This window comes from Copadichromis virginalis, linkage group LG5 (genome assembly GCF_057382275.1).
Source record: "Copadichromis virginalis isolate Kocher_CV1m ecotype Utaka linkage group LG5, C_Virginalis_male_GT1.1, whole genome shotgun sequence".
Lineage (NCBI taxonomy): Eukaryota > Metazoa > Chordata > Actinopteri > Cichliformes > Cichlidae > Copadichromis > Copadichromis virginalis.
Genome location: NC_140622.1, coordinates 27,764,397 through 27,787,782, shown reverse-complemented (window position 1 = coordinate 27,787,782; position 23,386 = coordinate 27,764,397). Strand labels below are relative to the sequence as shown.

Sequence of the window (23,386 nt, the reverse complement as noted above, 5' to 3'; positions counted from 1 at the left end):
CTTTATGACTTATCTCTGCTTTGCAGCACATCTACACGCCCTTGTCTGTGCTCTGTAAATACTGCAGTGATTATCCCATGTGATGCTGATTGATGATCCACTTTATTAGCACCAGATGTGACCACATGTGTCCAGTGACCGTTTGGCCTCCCCCACTTTATAAGAAGCTTATTGTCATGAAACACTCCCTCTGCCCATGTCCCAGTATTTTAAGTTTTACCTGAATCAAATCGTGTCTTACTTTTCTTTTCTTCTGACTCAGAATCAGACAGACAGAAATATGAGTACTTTTTATTCTGTCTGCATGTTGAAACCATCTCATAAAAGGTGACATCATGCTCCGGATAGATGATTGATGCGTGTTTGTTGTGTGACGACATTCAGCTTATATCAAACACACACACTCATATGCAAGTCCAGACCTGTGTTGTCTAATTGTGCAACCTTTGCTTCTCTTCATTATTTCATGTCTGCATTACATCACCTACAGCTCACTCTGCCTTAAAGGGACAGTTCACCTCAAACTCACTTGACCTGCAGTGTTTTTTAGATGAAGATTGTTCTGGAAAGATCTCAGGCTTCTCTTGATATGGAGAAACCTGGGAGAGAAGTAAACTGCACTCGGTTTGAGGTGCTCCAAGTAGCAAAACACAAAATCAAGAGACTTCTTAGAAAAGTGTCCATAAACGTTGGTGTGAGCAGGTTCCACCCACGGAGGAAGGCTTACAGCTCAGAACATGATGTTTGGATTTTATCAGATGGATGATTTCTTCTGCAGAGCAAAAATAAAGTGATTTATTTTTCTTATAAGGAGTTGGCGTGCCATAGTTCCAGGGTTTTCAAGTGTTTTGTTTTTTGGTTCTTTTTGTTCCTGTTTTGACTTTACAGTTGTTCTACTGATAGGTTTCAGTTCTTGTCTTGATTTCTGTATTATTCTAGTTTCCCTAGTGTTATCTTTCAGTAATGTCCTGGTTTACTTTGAAGGTTAGTGTCTCCTCCTGTTTTTACTTCCTGCCCCTTTTCCTCCTCTGTGATTGGCTGCTCCTCTCTGATTCTGTCCTCTTGGGTCAGTTGGTCTTCTGTGTACAGTATAAACTGCATCATCTCTTGCTTTTTCAGGTCCTTTTGTTGTACCAATGGTTATTTTCCATGTGTTATCTGCTTGCAGTGCTGGCTTTGGCCCATTGTGCCCTTTTGGACTTCTGTTTCCACCAATAAAGTTTATCATTTCTTTTGCGGCCAGCTGTTGTCTCATGCATCCTGGTCCTCCTATCACACCTCATTATAGGGTTTTAGGATTTTATGGAAACCCAAACAAGAGTGAAAAAAAATTACATCTGATCGCAGAACTTTAATTTTCATTTCAAACATCTTAATACCTAAAAACAAAAAAAAAAGGGGGGGGGGGGTCTGAACATGGGAATTATGTGATGTGTTCACTTTCAAGAGGACAAAATATTGTTATTTTAGGTTTTTGCTCTGAGTTTTCATCACCCTGATAAACAACCATACACAGAGGAACATGAACATATAGCACGTGAAAACATATATACATCAACCAATAATTTATTTTTAGGCATCTTTCTTGGTTGTCGTCATAGAAAAGCTGTATATAATAACACACATAAACACACAAAAAGAAAACATGACTATGAGATGTTTATTCTTTTTCTCTGAAGATTCAACCAGAGATACTTGACTGCAATTCTGTAACTTTAATGAAACAAAAGTAAAAATAATAAATTAAGGGTTTGTAGCAGCACACGTTTGGATTTTAGGTGCTGATATTTCAAGATTTTTCTTAAGGATAAAGCAACTTTAACAACTTTGAGATAATTTTGTCTTGAAAACTTTACTCTAACATTAGTTTCCCTTAAAAAAAGCCACTTCATTAATCCTGTATCGATCAAACTACATATTTTATAAACATTTTCTTGTACTTGGGAGTTGTTTGTGCACTACAAAATCATTCAAATTCACAAATCAGTTTAATATAATGCTCCAATCTAGAGATTTTTCAGATATGAAGGCATTCATACTGATCTTTACCTTTCTTCTTGCAGTGTTTTAATCTAGTAAAAATGGATTAAAGAGAATTATGTTTTCTTTAACACAACAGTCTTCAAGAATCTGGAAACATTAATATTTAAAGTGTCTTATTTGCATTTAATTCAGAACCACAAAGTGCACACCATCTCTACACGATGCAGAGTTTTAAATCTTGTGAGCAGTTACAGTCAAAATCCCTTTAATGTCCTTCCTGCTGTTGCCATTTCAAAATAACAGCATGCAGAAGCCAGATGGGGAAAAAACAGGATAGTTTCAACCTTCTGAAGTATTTATATTGACCCAAAATGAGTTCATCTCTGAGTGTTTGTGAATAAAGACACAGGAAGCAGGTTTGGTGGGTCAGCTTGCTACAACTTTAATCCAAACATCGCTCTGCATATTCAATACATCCTCATCATATTCTCTACATAGCTCCCTCTCATATCTCTAAACAGTTTTAACAAAATAAGTCTAGTAGCACATCAGTCGATAACATTTTATCTTACAATTCTCTCTCTGTTCTGTAGTGTTTTTTCTCTTTACACATCAGGAGTATTTGTTCATTGTCTTATTTTAGTTCTTTTTAAACACGGAGACGAAACGGAGTACACGAACGATGACGAACGCTGCTCAAGAGTCCAGACTGTGAACCCACACACACACATCCCTGTCTACCAGCACACACACACTTTGAAATGATTCAATGTCTCTCAAAATATTTCATCAGAGGTCTGACGTCTTGTGTGTCATTAAAAAAATGAATAGATTTTGATATTTGGCCCGTTAAACATTTTTTACAAATTTTCTTGTTCCTCCTTTTAAACTTTGCTCTTCGGGTGTTGTATAGTCGGTTAATCTGAATTCTGGGAAATTCTCAGACATTTAAAGAGCTGTGATTAAGCTGAAAGCCCTGGAAAAAGCAACCTCTGACTGTCAAACCAAGTGTGTGTGTGTATATATCAGGGGAGGTGTGTGTGTGTGTGTCTGCACACATACACAAAGTGTGGTGTTAGTTACATCAGAGGCACTTTGACCCCTTTTCTCTGTGCCCCCAACATGGAGAAAGAAAAAAGTAAACCCAACACAAAATAAATCAGATTTTATTTCAATAATTTGGCTTCAAGTTTCAACTCAGACCCCAGAATTTCCCCAAACAGAAACAAATGAAAATAACCCCAGAGAAAACGCCAAGTTAGACATCCAACATGGCCGACTGAAAGCAGAACAGGGCAGAGCTTCCTGAAATTGCTTCAGCGCGAGAGCTTCCCAGCAGCCTCGGGTTAATCACGATGACATGGTGCACTTCGTCATCATTTGTGCTTCGTTTGTGCTCTTAGAGCCAGGATCACCCCGAGTCTATAAACTCAGACCTGCTCAAGCCCGATGTGATGCACGGTCACATGAACTCACATTTAAGGCAGAACACCTGAAGTCACTGAACGAACGTCTATCTGACCAAAAACAGATCTTAAAGCCCAAAGCATTCGAATTACTCTAACTCTAGTGAAACTGAGATGTTAGCAGGAAACCAGAGAACGTTTCTGTTTTTATCATTTTAATTGTAGTAACTGTAGCAATCGGTGGAGCTGAGGGATGTCGCAGCACCGTGGGCCACTTTACTGGTGTGCCCATTCAAGTACTACAACCTTGCCCTAAAATAAACCTCCGCTGTGGTTTAACTACACTTCTAACCTTTAGTTACTGTTTGGAAACAGCTGCTATCAAGGAAGTGCCTTAAATTCTTGTTTCATCTGTTTTGGGCATTTTATCAGGGAAAACTAAAATGAAATGTGTGGTTATTTTGTGTCCTGAAGGAGATTCAAAAAGTATTTATTAGTATAAATCGAAGATGGGTACATCCCCTGGGTGAATTACAGCTGACGTCTGTAAACTGGGATCAAGAAAAAGTGGCTCCTCCTCTAGATCTGCTCTAACACAACGAGCTGGTTTGAAGAATTTAGCAAGTAAATTTAAGCTGAATGTGGAGCTGTGTAAAAGAAAAGCCATCTCTTCTTCAGAAACTCTGTCCTCAGAGGTAAAGGTGAAACAGACAGATTTACCTGTCAGTGACGTTCGAAGCTGCTGGAAAGCGCCGGGTTAGCATTAAGCAGGTTTTTGTGTGTATGTGGAAGCTCCACCTGCTGGAGAACGTTTTGTTACCTGGAAATCAGCAGAGAGACAAAAAAAAATGGGGAAAGGGGGGGGAAAGAAAAAAAAAAGAAAAAAAAAAAAAAGGAGCCCCCCACCAGAGCTGAGAGAGCGGAGAATAAAAACAACAAAACTCCCCGCCGCAGGAAAAACAACAACAACAAAAACCCAAAACAAAATAATCCAAGAAGCTTCTGAGTCCTCTGTAGAAACCACAACCTTTATATCCCTCTACAATTATGTACAATTAGACTTTATACAAGTAAAGCAGTGACGCTCTCCTCACGGCGCTCCGTGTGTGTGTTCGCTTGTGTTTTGTGTCCTAGGTGGAGCTGCTCTTGGAGAGGTTGGGGTAGAGGACGGCGGCCGTCACGGCGACCATCACTGCGACGACCGGCATCCAGGGGCTCCAGCCGCTCTGTTGGAGAGAGATGAACGAAAAAAACACACACGAGACAAAAACAGACGAAGAAACGCGTGAATAAATAAAGTTAGTTTGAACATTACGAGTAAAAGTGGACAGAGGCAAAGACAAAAGAAGAGAAGCCACTTCAGTCCAAAAGATGATATTTCATTTCTTTTTCTCGTGCAAAAATTCATCTGATTGAGGAAAAAAAAGGTTATTTAACGAGAACAATGTAAATGAATCAGTCAAACTGCATGTAAGTGACAAAAATGTCCACCTGAGGCTGGCTCCAATTAAAATGTAAAAATGTAACTTTTATAGCGCCCGCTGCAAAAACATAGGTTTGACCTCTGATAGTTTGCTGCTTCTGACAACTACACAGGATTTTTCAAATAACTGAGGCTGAGATTTTCAAGGCTGTGGCTGCTTTGACCAACAGCGCAGAAACAGGTGGCTGAACTGGACCTCTCAAATACATTTATGCCGTTTCTTAGCTTTTAACATTATTTTTTGGCCTTTTTTTGGCCTTTATTTGATTGGACAGGGAAGATTTTTGACACACAAGTGGGAAGAGAGCAGACGGCCTTCAAACCCAGGCTGCTCAAAAGGGTCAGCTAAACTTCTTCCCCTTCAGAATATTTGTAATGTCATGATCTGAATAATATGGCTAATCAAATTCAGTATTTTATCAATGGATTGCCCACAGAACAATGGGTGACATCACAATGGGTGCGTCCATCTTTTATTTGCAGTTTGTGGAATCAAAACTAGTGTAAACATGTACACTCATTTATTCATGTAGTTCCAAGACAACTAAAACCAGTTAAAAATATCTTTTTATAGTAAAGTTTGTTTCAAAATAAGAGGTGAAAAATGAAAGGAACCTTTTGTCTAATCAATCTGAAACAATAAAAGTCCTATTCACTATAAAACATTGCTAGTTTAAGGGAGAAGCCTTGAGTCTAATTTTGTAGATTTGAATTAAAACAGTGACCTCTGACAGCAGCAGATTTTTTAAAGGAAGCATCACTAGTTTGAGACAGCAGCTCAATGTGAAGACGGGATGCCCGTTGGGACTAAAGCTGCCAGTTCAGCACTGCAAGGTCCTTATAAATGCTGCTCTTTGAACTTGTGGTCAAAGAAAAGCTCTAAGGGGAAAAAAGGCCTTTTCAACTACAATCAGGTTATTAGGTATCTAGAAAAACGAATAATTTTTACAGTAGCCAAATAACCTTCAGGTATTTCAGGATTCATCCTTTATTTTTGGTGAGAAACAACAAAGGTTTTAACTCAAGCAAGTCAACATGCCAAGTACAATTTCCTCATTGATTACGTCCAATAGGGGCTTAACGCAACTTCCCTTTTATGCACCAAATATGTAATTAAGGCCCAAGTGTGTGTTGCTTCAAATTCAAAACAGTTTTTAAATCCCTGCCAAGGACAATCGAGTTTTACTCGAGTTCTCTGCTGGTTTGTGTATGAACGATAAAAGGAAACAAATTTAATCAATATCATCTTTTGGGACTTCAGGACAGGTGGAGAAAACAAGTAAAAAAAATAATTAAATAAAAAACATAAATTTAAAAAAAACAAAAACAAAAAGCAGCAAAATAAATTAGGTTACCTGAGCAGAACAACAGAAAAGTTACAGAACATTTTCCCCTCAAAGCAAACAACAACTGGGCATACTGGTCAGACGTTCCCGAATAAACAAACAAGCAGCAATCACAACACAAACACGATGGACGTGATGATGGATGCTTCAGAAATAAAGAAAGTAAGAATGGCTGCAGAAAAAGAGACAATAAAAAAAAACAAACCAGTAACAGATGAAAATAACTGAAGTTAAGCAGCAGCTGGATGCAAGAACACAGAAGAAGAAAAAAGATTAATAAATGAAATTAAAAACAAACCCTGCAAAAAGAAACATGAGAGAACAGCAACATGTAATTAAAGAAAGCTAAAATAAAGCACCGAAAACCTAACGGAGAGGAAGAGGAGAGTGACTGAATGAGGCAGGTGGAAGGAGAGGGTTAGCCTTTAAGATGCGATGGTCAGAGCACGCCTCTTTAAAGGGGAACAGAGTGCAAATAAACAGAAGGGCGACCTTTAGAAAACTTCCACAGATGAATTAAGCTCATCTACATTTCTCACAGACTTTTCTTTGAATTAAAATAAAACTGAAATGTTGTTGAATTCTTCGGGTCGGGGAGAGATAAAGTGACAAATCAAAAGGAGGATCACTGTAATTTATTTAAGATTACTGGGCTGAACATAAACATTAAAACGCCGTGATTAACTTTTTTCCCTTCATTTCTGTCATTTCGCTTCTTCTTAACTTAAAATTTTAACACACTGCTGACTGTGAACGGTCAGGAGTGAGCGGTTCAGCAGTCTGTTTACACAGGAGGCGTTCAGGTGCTGCTTTCAGTGTGGGACAGCCACGTTTTCATATATGATGAAGTAAAGCTGCAGTAAGAAAACGGATGATCTGATATCCTCGTGTCGGTGTTGTTCCCACATCATCATAATAAATATTGTTCCAGGTTCAACATTGCAAGTGACCAGTCACATTGTTGTGACGTCATACTTTTGCAAGCCAAGCCATTCATTCATTTATGGAATTCCAGTGTTGCAAGGACAACATGTATAATGCTTACCGTTTATCAAAGAACCGTATCCTGAAATGCAAAGAATTCAAATTGCTGGATCAGGCGGTGTCTTGCTAGTCAAGTCGATTTTTTTTTAAGGCGGTTTTTCCCAAAGTCGCAAAAGTATGATGTCACAACAATGTGATTGGTCACTTGCAATGTTGAACCTGGGACAACATTTATTATGATGATGTGGGAACAACACCGACACGAGGATATCAGATCGTGCTTAAGAAAACAGCCGCAGGTGCATGTGACGGGTGTTTCACACCAGTGCTGTGTACAGCAGCTGGATTGGTAAACACAGAAACTTATTGTTCCTCTAGTCGTGGCTCTAGTTACTGCTCCTCACAGTAATTCATTCATTTTAATAAGTTTGACAACTGAACTTTGCTTAGGTTAAAAACCGATCTGTGTAATATTGTGACGAGCCATACTCCTGCAGCACAGCCAATAATACGTCACTCCTTTTTGTGTGAAAATCAGGTAAGCGCACGCTTCCTGGTGCAGCTGTTAGCACGCAATGGAGTCTAAAGACTAGAGCAGAGATCACCGGTCCCACTGTACTGTATACATTTTCCCACCAAAATGAAAGATTTCTTTTTGTTTTGTTTTTAAATGCAAAAAATACATAAATAAAATAATAATTTGGGATTCTTTTTTTTTTTTCTCCACTGTGTTTTTTGGGATTTTCAATTTAGGTTGCTGACTGACATTACCAGGATGGTCATGGTTTCTTGCCTGATCATTAAACTATCAAAGTAGGCAAAGCTTTGAAGTAGTACAGTGTGCATAGATGTACAGCGGTGACACAAAATTTGCATCCATCATACACATCTAAACACCCTGGAGGCCTACGGTGCCTTCGATTTCAGCCAGGCTGTTTACATTCCTCTCATCTAGTCAGTGGATTTGGAGACGGGTGGATTATCGGCAGATTGATTTATTTAAGCATTTTTTCCAGAAAAATAAAGTCACTACAGCCACATACCTTGTTTCAATTCTCTCAGAAATCATTTGTTTTGATCTTACATGACATACCTTTCTGAGATCACTTTGAGCATGTAAATAACAAAATAAAATAAATAAATAAATGGCTGTGTCCAACTTGGTGAGTCCTGATGTTGCAGCAGCTTAATTAAAGATCTCAGTGCCATCACAGACTGTATCTAAAAGATGGATGCCACCTATGTTTTGTTTTTGTTTGTTTTTTTAAAGTCTATTTTTTCTGCAGTTCTTTGCTTTGTTTCAATCCATGCTCAATCATCATTGTAAGAAAATTACAGTAAAGTTGAATCAGCTTATCTGGACGTTGCATTTTCATTGGGAGAACCATTTTGTCACTCATCCAAGTGACTTTCAGTCTCAGCTGATTTTCCCAACCTTAAACTAACCAGTAACAGTAAATTTCCATAATGACTGAATCTAGTATCATTGCTTCAGTAAAAACCTTTAATGACTCCTTATATGTCAGCCGTATCAAAACCGCTAAGAAGCATTTCATTAAAACGCAGCGTTTCTGTGGCTTTCAAACCTCAAAACACACTACACTAAAGATCAGTCAACCACAAGGATGTGTTTCCCCCGCCACAAACACAGTAATATAGTGTACACAGACGGTGGCTGTAGCTTTAAGTCATCTGCTAATCGGAAGGTTGTGGTTTGATCCCTAGCTTTTATAGTCTGCATTCCAAATAACCTTGGGCAACATACTACCTCAAGTTGCTAAGAGTATGAATGTGTGTGAATGTTAAATAGAGAGCACTTACATAGAAAAACATATATAAAAAAAAAAAGGTGCTTGCATGAATGAGGCAAGTTGTGCGAAGCACTTTGAGTGCTCAGAGTGGAAAAGTGCTATATACCATCTATAGACTGTCGTGATTTTATACATCAGGAAAACCAAACAACCTCTGGCTAAGCAGATGGGACAACACAGAAGAGCTACTTCATCAGGCCAGGACTCTACAGTCTATTTATACCTACAGTCCAATGGCCACTCTTTCAATGAGGATGTGCACATCCGGGACAGGGAGGAACGCTGAGGTTTGAGTGGTGGGAAAAGAGGACATTTTTTGGTGATCTAAAAAAAGTGATTGCAGCCACTCCAACCACAGCTGGAGTACCATTCAGAATGGCACTCATGGCCATTGATCAATTAACTGAACTCGCAGCTGGTTGTTAGTCAGTGGTGCTAGTTTTGGTCATTATCCAAATGTACTGTTTATAAGGTTGGGTAAAGCTACAGTTAACAGAGAGTGAAGAAATCCTCCGATTTAGTGAAAAAATATTTCTCACTCTGAAAACACAACGTCCAGATGAACAGATTTAAGGAGTCACCTTGTGTCGAACCTACACGCGTCGAGCGAGGGTTGGTGTGATGGAAAAACTGAGGGGCACTGCAAGCTCACATGTCAGTTACAGAGTAGACACGCCCTGTTTTATAACACCCTTTTGACTCCAATTGTACCATCATTTATAAAATAAACATGGTGTTCCATTTAATAATGTGTTTACTGAGGTAGATCAAGTGAGCTGAAGGGTGATTTCTTCTAGACACCCGGGCATCCCTTTACAGCCAAAGGAGTCTCCCCCTGCTGGTCATTAGAAAGAGTACAGGTTTATTGCACTTCCATACTGTATTTAAAGACCTGGAAGCTAGGTGCCTCTTTTATGTCAAGTCTACAATAAGAAGCCTTGTCTACCCGTTTTTTTCCCTGCTACGATAGGTCAAACACCGCTGCTGTGAAGAGCATGAAGCATATGTACAAGGCTCCCTTTAAATGGAGGGTCTGTGGGTGGAGGGAGCCCCAAGAGCGTGTTAATGTTAGCTGCAGTGCTGCACACATTACTGAAGCACTTGGAACACAGGAACACCTATGCACGGCTCCTCTTTGTAGACTACAGCTCGGCTTTTAATACCATCCGGCCATACAAACTCCGTCCCAAACTCCACCAACTGGGACTTAACTCTTCTCTGTGCAACTGGATTGTGGACTTCCTCACTAACCGTAGACAGAGTGTCAGAGTGGGTAAGAACACCTCTTCCACCCTTGTGGTCAACACCGGTGCCCCTCAGGGGTGTGTTCTGAGCCCTCTGCTATACACTCTCTTCACCCATGACTGTATTTCCTCCTGCGCGTCCAATCTCATTGTTAAGTTTGCAGATGACACCACAGTGCTCGGACTTATATCCAACAATGATGAGACAAACTATAGGACAGAGGTGCAACAACTCGAGTCATGGTGCCACGACAATAACTTGGTCTTAAACACCAAAAAGACCAAGGAGATCATTGTAGATTTCCGGAAGAGGGGTCATAACAACCATCTGCCTCTCTTCATTGGCAGTGAGGCGGTGGAGAGGGTGAGCAGTTTTAAATTCTTGGGGGTAACTGTGACCGAGGACCTGTCCTGGGGCAACCATATCACCTCAGTTGTACGGAAGGCCCAACAGCGCCTCTACTACCTGAGGAGACTGCGGAGCGCACACATTCCCAGATCTCTGATGTTGAACTTCTACAACTGTGCCATCAGCAGCGTTCTGACGTATGGATTTCTAGTGTGGTTCCCCAGCTGCACCAAGGCCGATCAGCAAGCACTCCAGCGGGTGGTGAAAGAAGCTGGCAGAATTATTGGAACAAGTCTGCCAGAGATCAGTAATATCTTCCCCACTCGCTGTCTGAGGAGGGTGCACAGTATCCTGCGGGACCAACATCACCCTGCGCGCCACCTTTTCCATCTGCTGCCCTCAGGGAGAAGGTACAGGTCTATACAGGCCAGAACATCCAGACTGGCCAACAGCCTGTATCCACAGGCTGTGAGGCTCCTGAACTCTCTGCCCCCCTCTCACGGACAATAACCATATCCAACTTCTTAATAGCAATGAACTGGTCTGCATTGGTGCATCATATCTTTATTCTCTTCCCCCTCCTGCCCCCCCCCCCCTCTTTCTTAAATAGATAACTATCATATCTGATATCATATCTCACAGTACAATAATATTGAATGGGTTGCATTGTTGTATTTTGTCATGTTTCTCAGGTCTTTGTCTGAATTTCTACGAACATTATTGCTAAGGATTGTCTTATTGCATTGGAGTCACACTGGGTTAAATATGTACACTTGGGTTTTAAGGGGTATTTATTATTTTCTTCCTTTTTTTGGGTTGTATGGAAGCCCCAAACGCAATTTCATTGTTCTTGACAATGACAATAAATAAATAAATACTAAATAAATAAATACTAAATACTGCAGCAGAACAGAAGCAGAAGTGAGACTGACTGGCAGACGAACAGGCAGACTGACAGCCATGCAGTTAGTGGTTCTCATATCAGAAGACGAGGGACCAGACGCCGTGATGATGATGATGATGGCTAAGATGATCCTTAGTCTTAAATGGAAGTTTAGGAGGTGAAGAGAGCGATCTGGTGATCAGAATTCAGAGTTCAACAGCTGGGTTACCTTTATGTATCATCACCCTGCACCGCAACACATCATCATCCTGAGCTGTTAGCATTCAAATGGTGAAAGATGTCGTTTAGGAATATTTGGATGCTTGCCAGTAATAACCTGCTCCTTACACTTACATTCCCTCCTTATTTAGGTTAATTTGTGACTGAATTTATGACCATTAAAAAAAAAAGTGTGGACATATGGGGAAAAAAAGGGAATGCACTTCTGGTAGCTTGTTTGGAAGGAGAGACTGACCTACAAATTTGCCTCATATCAGGTACAGAAAGTGTTCCAACTTTTTGTTTATGAGGGGCTGCCAAACAAAAAACAATTGAATTAAAGTGGGCGGAGCTAAAACAGCAGGATTCACACTTAGGTTCTGCATTAAGGCCCAGTATAAGAAAATCATGAGTCATGCAATGCTTCTCTATTAGACTTAAAGAATTGTAATAATATATTTATGTGTTGGACACGTTTACAGGAGCTTTCACTTTCAACAGCAATGCCTGTAGTTCTTATTTTCAAAAATAATCAGCTCTCACGGCGGAAACCTGTGTTGAGCTCAGAGGGAGATTTCTTTTCAATTTCAGCACGTCAGTTTTCCAGCTGAAACTCATGACCCTGAATTCATCACAGATCAGAACGACCCTTTCGCCTCTGACACCTTCCAGTGATGACAAACAGATAGACGCATCAGAGACAGACAGACAGACAGGACGGCAGAGAGATAGACTGATGTCATGTCGGTGTGTACCTTTCTACCACAACTGGCCGAAACACCAGTAGAGCAGAGCCAGGACAAGGCCCATGAATATGGCTTGGACAGGCTGCAATATGGATGGCTAAAAGGGAGAGGGGTTGGAGGGGGAGAGTGGATAAGAAGAAATCAGCCAGCAAATCAACCAAAACCAACATGGAGGATGGAGCAGCTACAGCGAGGGGGGAGGGAAGAAAGGGAGAGAGGGGGTTTGGGTTTGTATCCAATCAGCCGTTTTCTACAAAGCAGCACCAACATTTCTACACATTCAGCAGCCACATTCACAATCACCACGGAGGAGCAGCCATCCGTCACCAGGCTCTTTTAAAACAGCAACACTTTTCTGCAGCAGGAACAGATCTCCTCCAGCTGCCGTCTGTCAGCTGGTTTCAATCTGATCTTTACAGCACGACGGACACCGGTTCATACAAAGAAGCCTAACAGAAATGCACTGAGTGAAGAGAGGGTAACTCTAGTTTTTTTATAATCAGGTTCTTATTTGCTCCATTGCTATCAGTGCTAATTAATGCAAACAGTGGTTAATGAGATCTGGGAACACAGTGAAATGAGATACAAATACTTTTGTCTAGAAAATCTTTTGTAACCCTGATGGACATTTCCAAAAACACTTTTAGCTCACATCAGTGCCATTCATCTTTCCTTCCAAATAAATCAATCAAATCTGGAGTTTTGTTTTAATCTGCCTAGTTGAATAAAAAATGATTTCTATCTGGAGATATCTCAAATGAAACTTCACTCATCCTGCATTTTAGTCTCCACAAAAGAATTAAACTGGTCTTGGACAAGCCCCCAATTATGTTACAACCCAGTTTATAAGCATCATTAGATCAATAGTTAACCTAATTTAGGATGGCAAGGTCCAGCAAAAAGTAGTGGAAGACCTTCCAAACCAATCGTCACATTCCATTATCCACACTGTATCAGCTACAGACCACTAGCAGTTTAGTCCATGCAACACCCAAAGACGATGCACTGTGAGGATAATGAGAATTGGAGAAGACCATGAAAGAAAAGTGGGACAGGAGAGAATCAGTTCACTTAACATACAGCAATGGTGGATTTATTTATTTTTTTATAATAGATATCAATTGTAGACTTTGTATCAAAAAATACATAAAATAAAAAAACAGAAACAATGAGACTTTCTAGTGTGGCCTTCGTGTTCCCAGATCTCAGATATTGCAACATTATTATTACCAAAAAAACTAAAGAGGCAAAATTACAAGGTTGTAATGAAGAGAAATTGGCCTTTAGATATATCGTGTTTTAAGAGCTGAGGGAGGAGGAAAGGAAGAAAAGAAGGGGGGTGGGGGTACAGAGTAGGCTGCTCCGCCTCACTGATTTTCTGATTAATGTTTCCAAGAGTTTTTATCCATCAGCTTATTTATCAGAACAGGATATAAACCAGGAGAGACGGTGAGGTCACATGTCACCTTGGCTAGAGGAGTCAGTTTAAAAAAACAAAACAAAAAAACACAACTGCTTTGAATGTGTTCACAGAGCTGCATGAATTCAGTTAAAAATCACAATTTAAATGTTATTTTGTTACCTCACCAGTTATTATTTGGCATTATGAGCATTTCTACTTTCAACAAAGATGTTATTGGCCATTAGACAACACTAACGCTGTGTGACATTTCTCACAGGTCAGGATAAAAATGCAGCTTCACCTGCATAAAAAGCAACCTTAAAGCAAAAATAAATTATGGTAAAACTTAAAGCTGAGCAAACATAGATTACAAAAAAACAGTCCAAGCACAAGTCTGTGTTTTTTATCATAAAGGAACAAAGAGTGTTGGTGTGGGCACTCACAGAGCTGGACTTGTCCTGCAGCAGCTTGAGGCTGCTCCTGCACTGCTCCAGCTCCTGGTGGATGTTCAGCTTCTCCTGCTCTGTTCTCTCATAACGCTGACGGAGATCAGATAGCTGGGACTGTGTGTCTTCATACTGCAGAGACAGACAGACAGACAGACAGACAGACACACACACACACACACACAGACCACTGTTATTTCTATGACCACTGTCATTTCTATGTCCATTTGCATAAAGGGTTCACTTCCAGGTAAAGTTAACCTCTTTGGGATATCCCTTTCTCCTTGTGACATCATACAGATCCAAGAATAGAAAAAAACTGCCAGAAAAGAATAACAGGCCCCTTTAAAACTGATGGAGAATCCACCAAGTGCCACATTTACAAAAGCTCACTAGCTGCTGTTACCAATAACTCAGTCGACAAACACTGGACTTTTTATACAACTATCTGACAAACACTATTGACCTGCTGAGTTATTATCATTTTGCTAATGCATTTTGGTAATGCCGAGATTGATGTTTTTCCTTCATTTTTTACAACTTTCAATTACCCAAAGCAAACATATAATCAATAAATCACCAACTTGTCAATTAATGTCACTTGATGTGCTCCACTGAACAGATACTGACTGCAGCTTGCTTGTGTAGCTGTTTGTCTATCTTAAAGTTCTTTTTAGCTGAAACCTTTTTGGGGGGTTTAAATAAAAGAGCTCAAAAATTCATTCAGGCTGCTGCTTGTATGCATTTCCCCCACTGTGGAGATTTTGGTACATTTTATTTTATTTCTCTGAGAACCCCAGTGTGGTTTCCTCTCTTTATTCACATCTGCCTTAGGCATCTGCTCAACCACCTTCACTCATGCTGACTTAAGTCTCTCTGGATTTATCAAAAGACTCATTGATCCATTTCCAACTTTTATTTTTCATCTCTTCCATTTGTTCTGTTGTTTCTCACCTGGCGTTTTCTGTGTTTTATTTTTATTTTTCTTAAATCCCATTCTGTGTGCGTACCTCTTTCTGCAGTGTGTGTGTGTGGGCCTGGGCCTGGTCCAGCTGGCTCTTTAGCCTGCTCGCGTCCTGCAGGTGCTGATTCTCCAGAGAACCCAGTTTGTCCTGCAAAACCTCCTCCCTCTTCTCCAGAGACTCCAGACTGCTGCTGAGGACCAGACTCTTCTCCCTGGTGCTGCAAACACACCAAATCACACCTCGACTCAGTAATCACTCCACTACGTTTCTCAACAATGTTAGAAACTCTCGAAGGATTTGCGATGCTGTGACCTTATTGAAGACTTATGAGACTCATTTCAGGCTCGGTTTTTTTTTTTTTACTGTACTCTGGAGTCATTTATACTTGCCTTGGCGCAGGCCCTCAATTTATCCGGTCTGAAACAAGCTGTTTTAGCTTCTCTCTATTTAGACCAGCTTTTTTCCCCCCATAATTGGCTGAGTCTTATAGACAAATGATTTAAACACCCTTTGCGGGGCTTCTGTGGTCACAATTAAAGCTGTGATTTTATTAGTATCATGTAGATCCAATGGTAGTAAAAAAGTGCACCTCTGTAGGAATACTGAGAGAGATTACTTTGTACTCTGTCCAGACGCCATTATAAAACAAAAAATATATAAATCATTGTGTGTAACTGGGATACCTTACACATGATGTACAACATTTTTAAAAATAATTTTAGCAAAAAAAGGCACAAACATTGCATTTCCCTTTTTTATTATGAAGAGTGAGACTTAATGTTAACAAATAGTCGTGTCTTCTCAATAGTCATGTGTTCACCATCACTGCTGGTAAACAGATGAGTGCCTGGTTCATACAAATGATCAAACTGTATGCTTTCTCTGTGTCTGGCTTCCTGTCCTGCTTATCTGCACTATGCAGCTTGGTGCACCATCCATCAAAAATAGACTAGGGGTATGTTTTTGGCCAAGTCCTCAGTGTGTCTCGGCACTGACTGACCTCATCCATCTTACAAATGCATTATGATATGGAAAATTATGTGCTGACGGGAATTCTTTTATTGACAGCGAAGATTTTGATCTGATAGAACATTTTACTGGAATTTATACTGGTAAATTCCTTTTGACGTAGCTCTCCAATATAATTTTCTGCTTATAGAGCTACATGCAACATAAACTGGAACATGGAGTTTATACATGTGTTTATAGTTTTGAAAACCTTCTGTCCAACATGTGGATCAAATCCTTCGACTGGTACTGTAAACAGTGATTTCTGTATTTAGCTTGTTTATGTAAATGCTGCAACAAAATGTCACAACATTAAAAAACACTCCGACTTGTTTCCCTAAATGTCATCAGAAAGAGTTCAAATGCAGAAATTGATCCACAAACAGCAAAATCAAACTTTGGAAATGCTGACAACTCTCATTAGTGAGATCTCTTTAAAGTGGTTTTCAGTCTTCTCCTGGGATTTGATAACTTTAAAACACAGGAGAAAAAAAATGCTTGATTACTTCTGAGTGCAACTGTAGTTAAAATATATGTCGAGCTTGCAATTACAAACATAACTACACTAGACCTTAATAAAAAAGTAAGCCAACAAAGTAGTCCCAAATACTGCAGTTCCTCTAACAGCCACTTGAGGCTGGTTCCAAAAGGGATTTCCAACTTTAGAGCAGAAATAAACCTGTTTACAGGCTGGTACAAAACATGGTTCTGACTCTACAGGTCATTTATCTTCCATAACAACTAAATAAATCTAAATAAATTCCTTTTTAAACTTTAAAGTTACAGTGTGTAAGATTTCAAAGCTAGTTGTCCATAGATTTCAGTCAGTTCAAATTGTTTGCTTACTCCTCCCAAATCAACCGGATCATTCCTGCTGAGGTGGCTGTTGTAGGAATAATGTGATTCATTCAGTCAAAAGATCAAAAAACATTTATATTAGATTAGCCCATAATGGATGTTTACTGTTTGTTTACAAGAAAACGTTTTTTGTACATTCGACCTGAACTTTTTTGAATAATATCAACAACAGTAATAAACCAGGAAATACAAAACAGATGGGTGTGTAACTATCTTGCAGTATCCTATTTTTTTATCCTTTGAATTACCTCAAAAGCTCTGACCACCTTTCATCTGTAGTGAGTGTACTCAGACAGCAAAGTGACTCCGAACTGGATCCAGCTTGGAGGTTTTTGCTATCTGGGTAGGCTGTCAGTTCACTGTTTACCTCAGCTGTCAATATGCCGGATAAGAATCGTCCATGTCCAAAGTGCATTCATCTCTTTGTAGAAAGTCAAAAGATGTGTACAGTTTATTGTAAACTAGTAAAAAAAAAAAATTGTAGCTGAAGCACAGATAAAATCCTGCTGAGGACGTGGTTGTGGTGAGAACATGCAGCAGTGTTTTCTCTCAGTGGAGAACAAATCTGGCAGATAGTCTCAGTGAGCTGTCAGTCAGCTGTCATCTCCTCGTCTTTCTCTGCCTGAATCAGCTGGACACCATGTTTCCTTCTGTCAGTCTCGCCCTCAGCCTGCCCTTTAATGCTGAATCCAAACTCTGAACCTGATCTGTCGACTTGGCACTGCTCCCGAGAGCCGTCCTGGGCCAGAATTCATCAACTCGATCACGCCTGTCAAAAGACTTTAACGTCCACCTAACAAAGTTTGATATGTTCCAGGTTTCGAGACTCTCAGCTTGAGATCCAGTTAAGAGAATATAAGTTTCAAAGTGGTGTTTATTTAGTAACGCTATATTCAAAATGGTTTATAGCTGTGTGGATCTTTTTTTGACAAATAATTAAATGTGATCTTGTATAATTCTGACAGCACTGCAGTATAGTAAAATAAATAAAATAAAATAAAACAGTGGATTCAGATAAAAAAATTTAAAGCAATGTGTGTGTACCTGCTCAGCTCAGCCTCCAGGCGGTGCAGTTTTTCTGTGAGTGTTTTCCTCTCAGCTCTCAGGCCATCACAGTCCTGCTGCAAACACGTACACCGCTGGTGCAATGCAGTGCACTCCACTGTGGCAGCGAGACAGAGGATGCACAGTTATGATTAGTAGTGATTCAAAGACATGAACAGACAGCCTCAGACAAACATGCAGGCAGTGCTCACCCTGCAGCTCGCTGGCAGCAGTCTGCTGCTGTTCCTGCTGCGTGAAGGCCTCCTGCAGCCGGGCGATCTCCTCCTCGTATTTGGCGGCTGTGTTCCTCCAGTGCTCTAGCTCGGAGCGCACACTGACCAGGTCTGCCTGCAGGACAGTGATCTCACGCTCCCGCTCCGCCGTGGCCGCCTCCATAGCGTGTCGCAGGACAAGAATCTGAGAGCAAAAACACAATCGGTGGTTCGGTCACTTTCTCATGAGACTACAATTTGGTGCAAACTGACAAACAGGGAGGCTTTTTGCATAACGAAGAATGAGTGACAGAGACTCCAGGGTTCCTGACTCATTTAAACAAACAAACAAATCCTTATAATGTTTTTTATAAACTTAGAAAGGACTATGAGCGAACAATGTCACATTGTTTACTATTTGTCATTTTTAAAACAAGAATGTCTAGTTACAATTTCATTTTTATTAGTTTCAATGTTTGTTATTATTACAATGATTTCAAAAGAAAATATTTTTAAAAATATTTCCACAGGCAAGATGTAAGATGTAGGGGTGCAACGATACTTGTATCGATATTGAACAATACAAATTTTTTATTTCTTTTATCAACTTTTCTTCTGACGATGCTGTCTGTGTTGAGCGCTCAGTGGATCTGCGTTCGACTACTCTGCCTAGGCTGCACTGTCGAGCGCAGATCCACTGAGCGCAGCACAAGCTAGCAAGACAAAAATTAAGCTCGTTGCAACATGGCAAATTGAACCTCCCCCACCCTCATTCAGATTTGGCGTTTGGAACTATTTTGGTCTTCATGTGAAGCATGACCCTGATGGTAAGCGAGTCATGGACAAAAGTAAAACAGTATGTTGGATGTGCCACGCAATGCTCAATTACATTGGTGGGAACTAGTGCGTTAGCGCAGTTAGCTTGTTAACGTGTTGACGCCGTCCAGCCCCATGCACGGGGCGATCTGCGGTAACTTGTTAACGGAGATTTGCTGCGTTATGGCGTTAATGTCATTTTAACGAGATTAACACTGACAGCACTAGTGGGAACACAACGAATATGACTGCACATTTACACCGACATCATCCTAGTGCAAATTGGAAGCAGACAAAAACAACAAGCACGCATGCTACAAACTTTACCCGAGTCATTTAGACAGCCGTTAGCACCTTATGGGGACCTGATATGTTTAATATGCTGCTGAGAATATACCCCGGAAGAAGAGTATAGTATAGCTTTTATTTTGGAAAGAGCCATTTCTCTGTAATAAACTCTCTTTTCCAAAGATGAGTGATTCCTCAATCAGATAGATTTTTTTTAATTATTTTGTTGTTTCAGCATTAAATTTAAAAACTGTACTTTTGAGTTAAAATATATATTTATAATTTCAATAAATGACAAATTAAAAAAAAATTTGTATCGGAGTGTGACACCAAAGTATTGAACTGAACAGTGAATTTTGTGTATCGTTGCACCCCTAGTAAGATGCACTAAAACCTCCTGAGGACTTGTGTGTTAAAAAAATGTAACCAGACTGAGTAAACCCAAAGACATTCCCTGAATATTTTTAATTGCACACAATGTTGTTTCAGTTTGTTGTCTTATTTCAGTTAATTAAAATTTTCCCTTTTATTAGTTTTAGTTCAGTTTTTTTAGTTAGTTTTTTTTAAAGCTGTTATTAGCAATTTCAACTTTTAAAGGGTTATTAATGACCCACTCAAACCCTGGAGTCCATGAAGAGTCTGACATGTTACACATTAGCCAAGAGAGGTTTCAAGACAGAATGGAAGAGAAGTAAGGAAGAGTTATGATGAAGAACTGGAAGCAACAGTAGGTGAAGAGGTACCTCCTCCTGGGCAGAGTAAAGCTCCTCTCTGGTGCTACAGATGGTGCTCTCCCTCTGCTCCCTCAGTGCCTCCATGTCAGCCTGAAGCTTCCCAAGCTGAGCTAAAAACACACAAGCACATAGGAAGTGAGATGTGGCAGCTAAATACTTATTGATACAAATCTATAGTACATATTTTTCTCTGTATTCACTCACTCTGCAAGAACTGGATCTGTTTGGTCGACTCCTCAGTCAGCTGAGAGTTACTCCTCCTCTCCTCCTCCAACAGAGCTGCACACCAAGAGTCACACAGTCATTATGTTTATACCACTGTTCTTTTATATTTTCATGCAACGTATAATTGAAGCGATGCAGGGCAAGAACTGTAATCTCACAAACTCAACAATACTGTAGTAAAAATGTAAACTTTAATTCAAACAAAGTTTGCGAGCTATTAATTATAATTAAAATTCTAATTATAAAATATAATCCACAGCATTGTGAGAACACTGTTACCTTGTAGCTCTAGACATTTCTGCTTGCCGGTGTTGGCTAATTCTTGGGCCTCCAGAAGCTCTCTGTGGAGATGGTGGATGACCTGCTCCGTGTCTCCAGGCTCTAGACCGGCCCGATGTAGCTCATCTAACCACAGACACATACAAAATGTTAAGTACATTATTTATTATTATTATTATTATTATTCAATGACAAAGTCAGGGTCTACAAATTATCTGTATTTTTATTCAAAAAACAGGAACTTTCCAGACTTAACTTCTTCACTGTTCAATAAATACATATATGAATAAATGACTGAGCACACGGTGGCAGTGTGGATATCAACTTACTGAACATAACTGACTGGACTATTTTATTCAGTCAGTCAGGAGTGTAGTGGGTGGGGGCGGTGGGGGGTGTCCAGCTGACTAGATAGTAGCTAGTAGATATTTTATTGAAAAGACGGATGAAGTTGCTATGACGTCCTGGTTCAGTTATTCAGATTTACATGTGTATATTAGACATAAGTAAATGCAATCCCAGCTTTAAAAAATGCGCTTATTTAAAATATCGCCTGAGACCACAAACTGCAGGAAATAGTTTACTGAGGTCACAGGTCATGGCAATGAGGCCTTTTTCCCCCACTCATATTTAATACACCTAGACTTCTTATTGCACCCAAAGGCACCCCCTGCTGGCCATTAGCAGGGGTGAGAGTTTAAGGCACTTCAGGCTTCGCTTCATCCGCCTTTTATACAGTCTGTAGACACAAACTCTAAAATGGAAAAAACACCAGGCCCTTCAGGGACCAGCACAGCTGAACATCTTCCTAATGGTCAGTTAAATACAATAATCAAACTGGGCGGCCCGGTGTTTTGGGGTTTATGATCACAGGTGCACGGCCACAGTTACCTTTGAGCAGAGCTACTCTGTTCTGGGGTTCATTCAGCTCTTGGTCGTTCATGTTTCCATCTGAAACACACAAAAATGCGTAAAACTCCTGTGGCTGCTTTAGGATCTATACTCCAGCAGTTTCAAGGCGAATCAGATACTGACATAATAAACTGCTAGAGAGAACAAGCGATTTTAAAAGATACATAACACAAATCTCTTTCAGGCAACTCATTTATGACCCTCAGGAAAAAATCTAAACATTCTCAGTAATTTGTAAAGCTACTCTATGATTAATTAAAGATTGAAGAGCAGACAGTGTGAGACAGAACAGCTAAACTTTAAACAGATGTCAACGCTATTCGAAATTAGGTGGAAAAGAAAAACCTTTCCAGTAAAACTGAGAAAACACAAGACAAATTTTGGAATTGCCAAAATTAGACTTAAACCGATGAGCAAGAATGTATGGGTGTTTTCACTGACCTGACGTGTCGTCACTGCTGCGGTCTTTGCTGGGACTCAGAGTGTCGGACATGTCTGACTCTTTGGCATCCATCTGATTCCCTGTGGACGTACACACGAAAACAAACATGCACATCAGCCAGGACTAACTAAAAAACTACAGTGTAATCACTTGACAGTCAACATTTACTCGTGCCATCAAATTCAAAACCAATAAATTACTTTAATCAGCTGGAACACATGCACAGTGTTCAGGTAGATTTATACTTCTACTTAAATCAAATGTAATTTTGGGATCATTAAAACTGAACATTTAAAAAAAATAAAACAATATCATAAAACCTAATTTCTAACTCTGGTGTGTTCTCTACCTTTGAGTCGATCAGGGCTGGTCAGGATGTCATCTCCCGCCGTCTGGTTGTTCTGTAAGTGGGCGTCCATCACTTCAACAGAAACATCAGGGTGAAAATTTCAGTTCAGGTTTTAAAAAACAGCAATCCATTTAGCTTGCTTTTGTTCATGGATGAATCTATATCAGGACTCAAAAAACAAAAGAAATCCAAAAGAAACTGAGTTATTAACTTACCATCAAAGTTGGCCAGTTTGTGGAGTGAATCACTGACGGTCTTCTTTAGCTCTATGACAGCTGCAGAGAGAAAAAAAAACAGAAAACCAGAAGGAATCAGTTTAAAAAAGTCAGAAAATAAAATCTGACTGCCACCATTATCAGCTGGATTAGCAGTTGGTTAGTAAAAGTGTTAGTATACAAATTCAGAAAAAGTAATGTTTTATTTCAAACTTCTCAAACTGAACAGCTGAATCAGATATGAATCATTTTAACACAATTATCAGACGACAGGAAAAAACGTGTAAAACACTGAACCAGCTGACAGCTTGAAGTAATTAATCACTACTGCAGTGACATCTCACTTATGTATCCTTACATTCAGTATGATAAATCCAATGACATTTTTGTACAGCAAAAACTAACTGAATTCAAATGTGGAAATAAAGTTAATAAAAAATAAATACTTAATGCAATCGAGACCCTTGAAAAAGCCAAACTACGCTTACCAGCTGTTATTAGCTGTTCACACAATAAATGTGAAATTAAACTACAAAATTAACACAGCTCACTTCAATCAATTCCAAATGACCTTAAAACTAAAGCTTCATCTAAAGCAGTGGTTCTTAACCTTGTTGGCGGTACCGAACCCCACCAGTTTCATATGCGCATTCACTGAACCCCTCTTTAGTGAAAAATAAAATATGATTTTTTTCAAATTCAAGACATAGATATGTTTTTTATTGGTGCACAAAATG

General features: G+C 39.7%; 1 protein-coding gene across 9 annotated transcripts in view; it reads right to left on the bottom strand.

Moving 5' to 3' along the window:
- Nucleotides 1–2,409: 2,409 nt before the first annotated feature.
- The window catches only part of slmapa (sarcolemma associated protein a), an 83,327-nt gene continuing 62,350 nt past the window's right edge, over nucleotides 2,410–23,386 (bottom strand). For 7 of the 9 annotated variants that reach the window (XM_085457191.1, XM_085457195.1, XM_085457196.1 and 4 more), the window contains 12 exons: nucleotides 22,650–22,709; nucleotides 22,435–22,506; nucleotides 22,085–22,165; nucleotides 21,623–21,682; nucleotides 20,732–20,857; nucleotides 20,432–20,506; nucleotides 20,237–20,337; nucleotides 18,390–18,594; nucleotides 18,178–18,295; nucleotides 15,313–15,484; nucleotides 14,300–14,434; nucleotides 2,410–4,615 (listed from right to left, as the gene is read on the bottom strand). In XM_085457191.1, coding sequence (XP_085313317.1) covers nucleotides 4,520–4,615; nucleotides 14,300–14,434; nucleotides 15,313–15,484; nucleotides 18,178–18,295; nucleotides 18,390–18,594; nucleotides 20,237–20,337; nucleotides 20,432–20,506; nucleotides 20,732–20,857; nucleotides 21,623–21,682; nucleotides 22,085–22,165; nucleotides 22,435–22,506; nucleotides 22,650–22,709 — 1,301 coding nt within the window. In that variant the 3' untranslated portion in view covers nucleotides 2,410–4,519. Of the gene's footprint in view, nucleotides 4,616–12,463; nucleotides 12,552–14,299; nucleotides 14,435–15,312; nucleotides 15,485–18,177; nucleotides 18,296–18,389; nucleotides 18,595–20,236; nucleotides 20,338–20,431; nucleotides 20,507–20,731; nucleotides 20,858–21,622; nucleotides 21,683–22,084; nucleotides 22,166–22,434; nucleotides 22,507–22,649; nucleotides 22,710–23,386 lie in introns of all 9 variants that reach the window. The other 2 variants (XM_085457192.1, XM_085457198.1) reach the window with 1 other exon arrangement.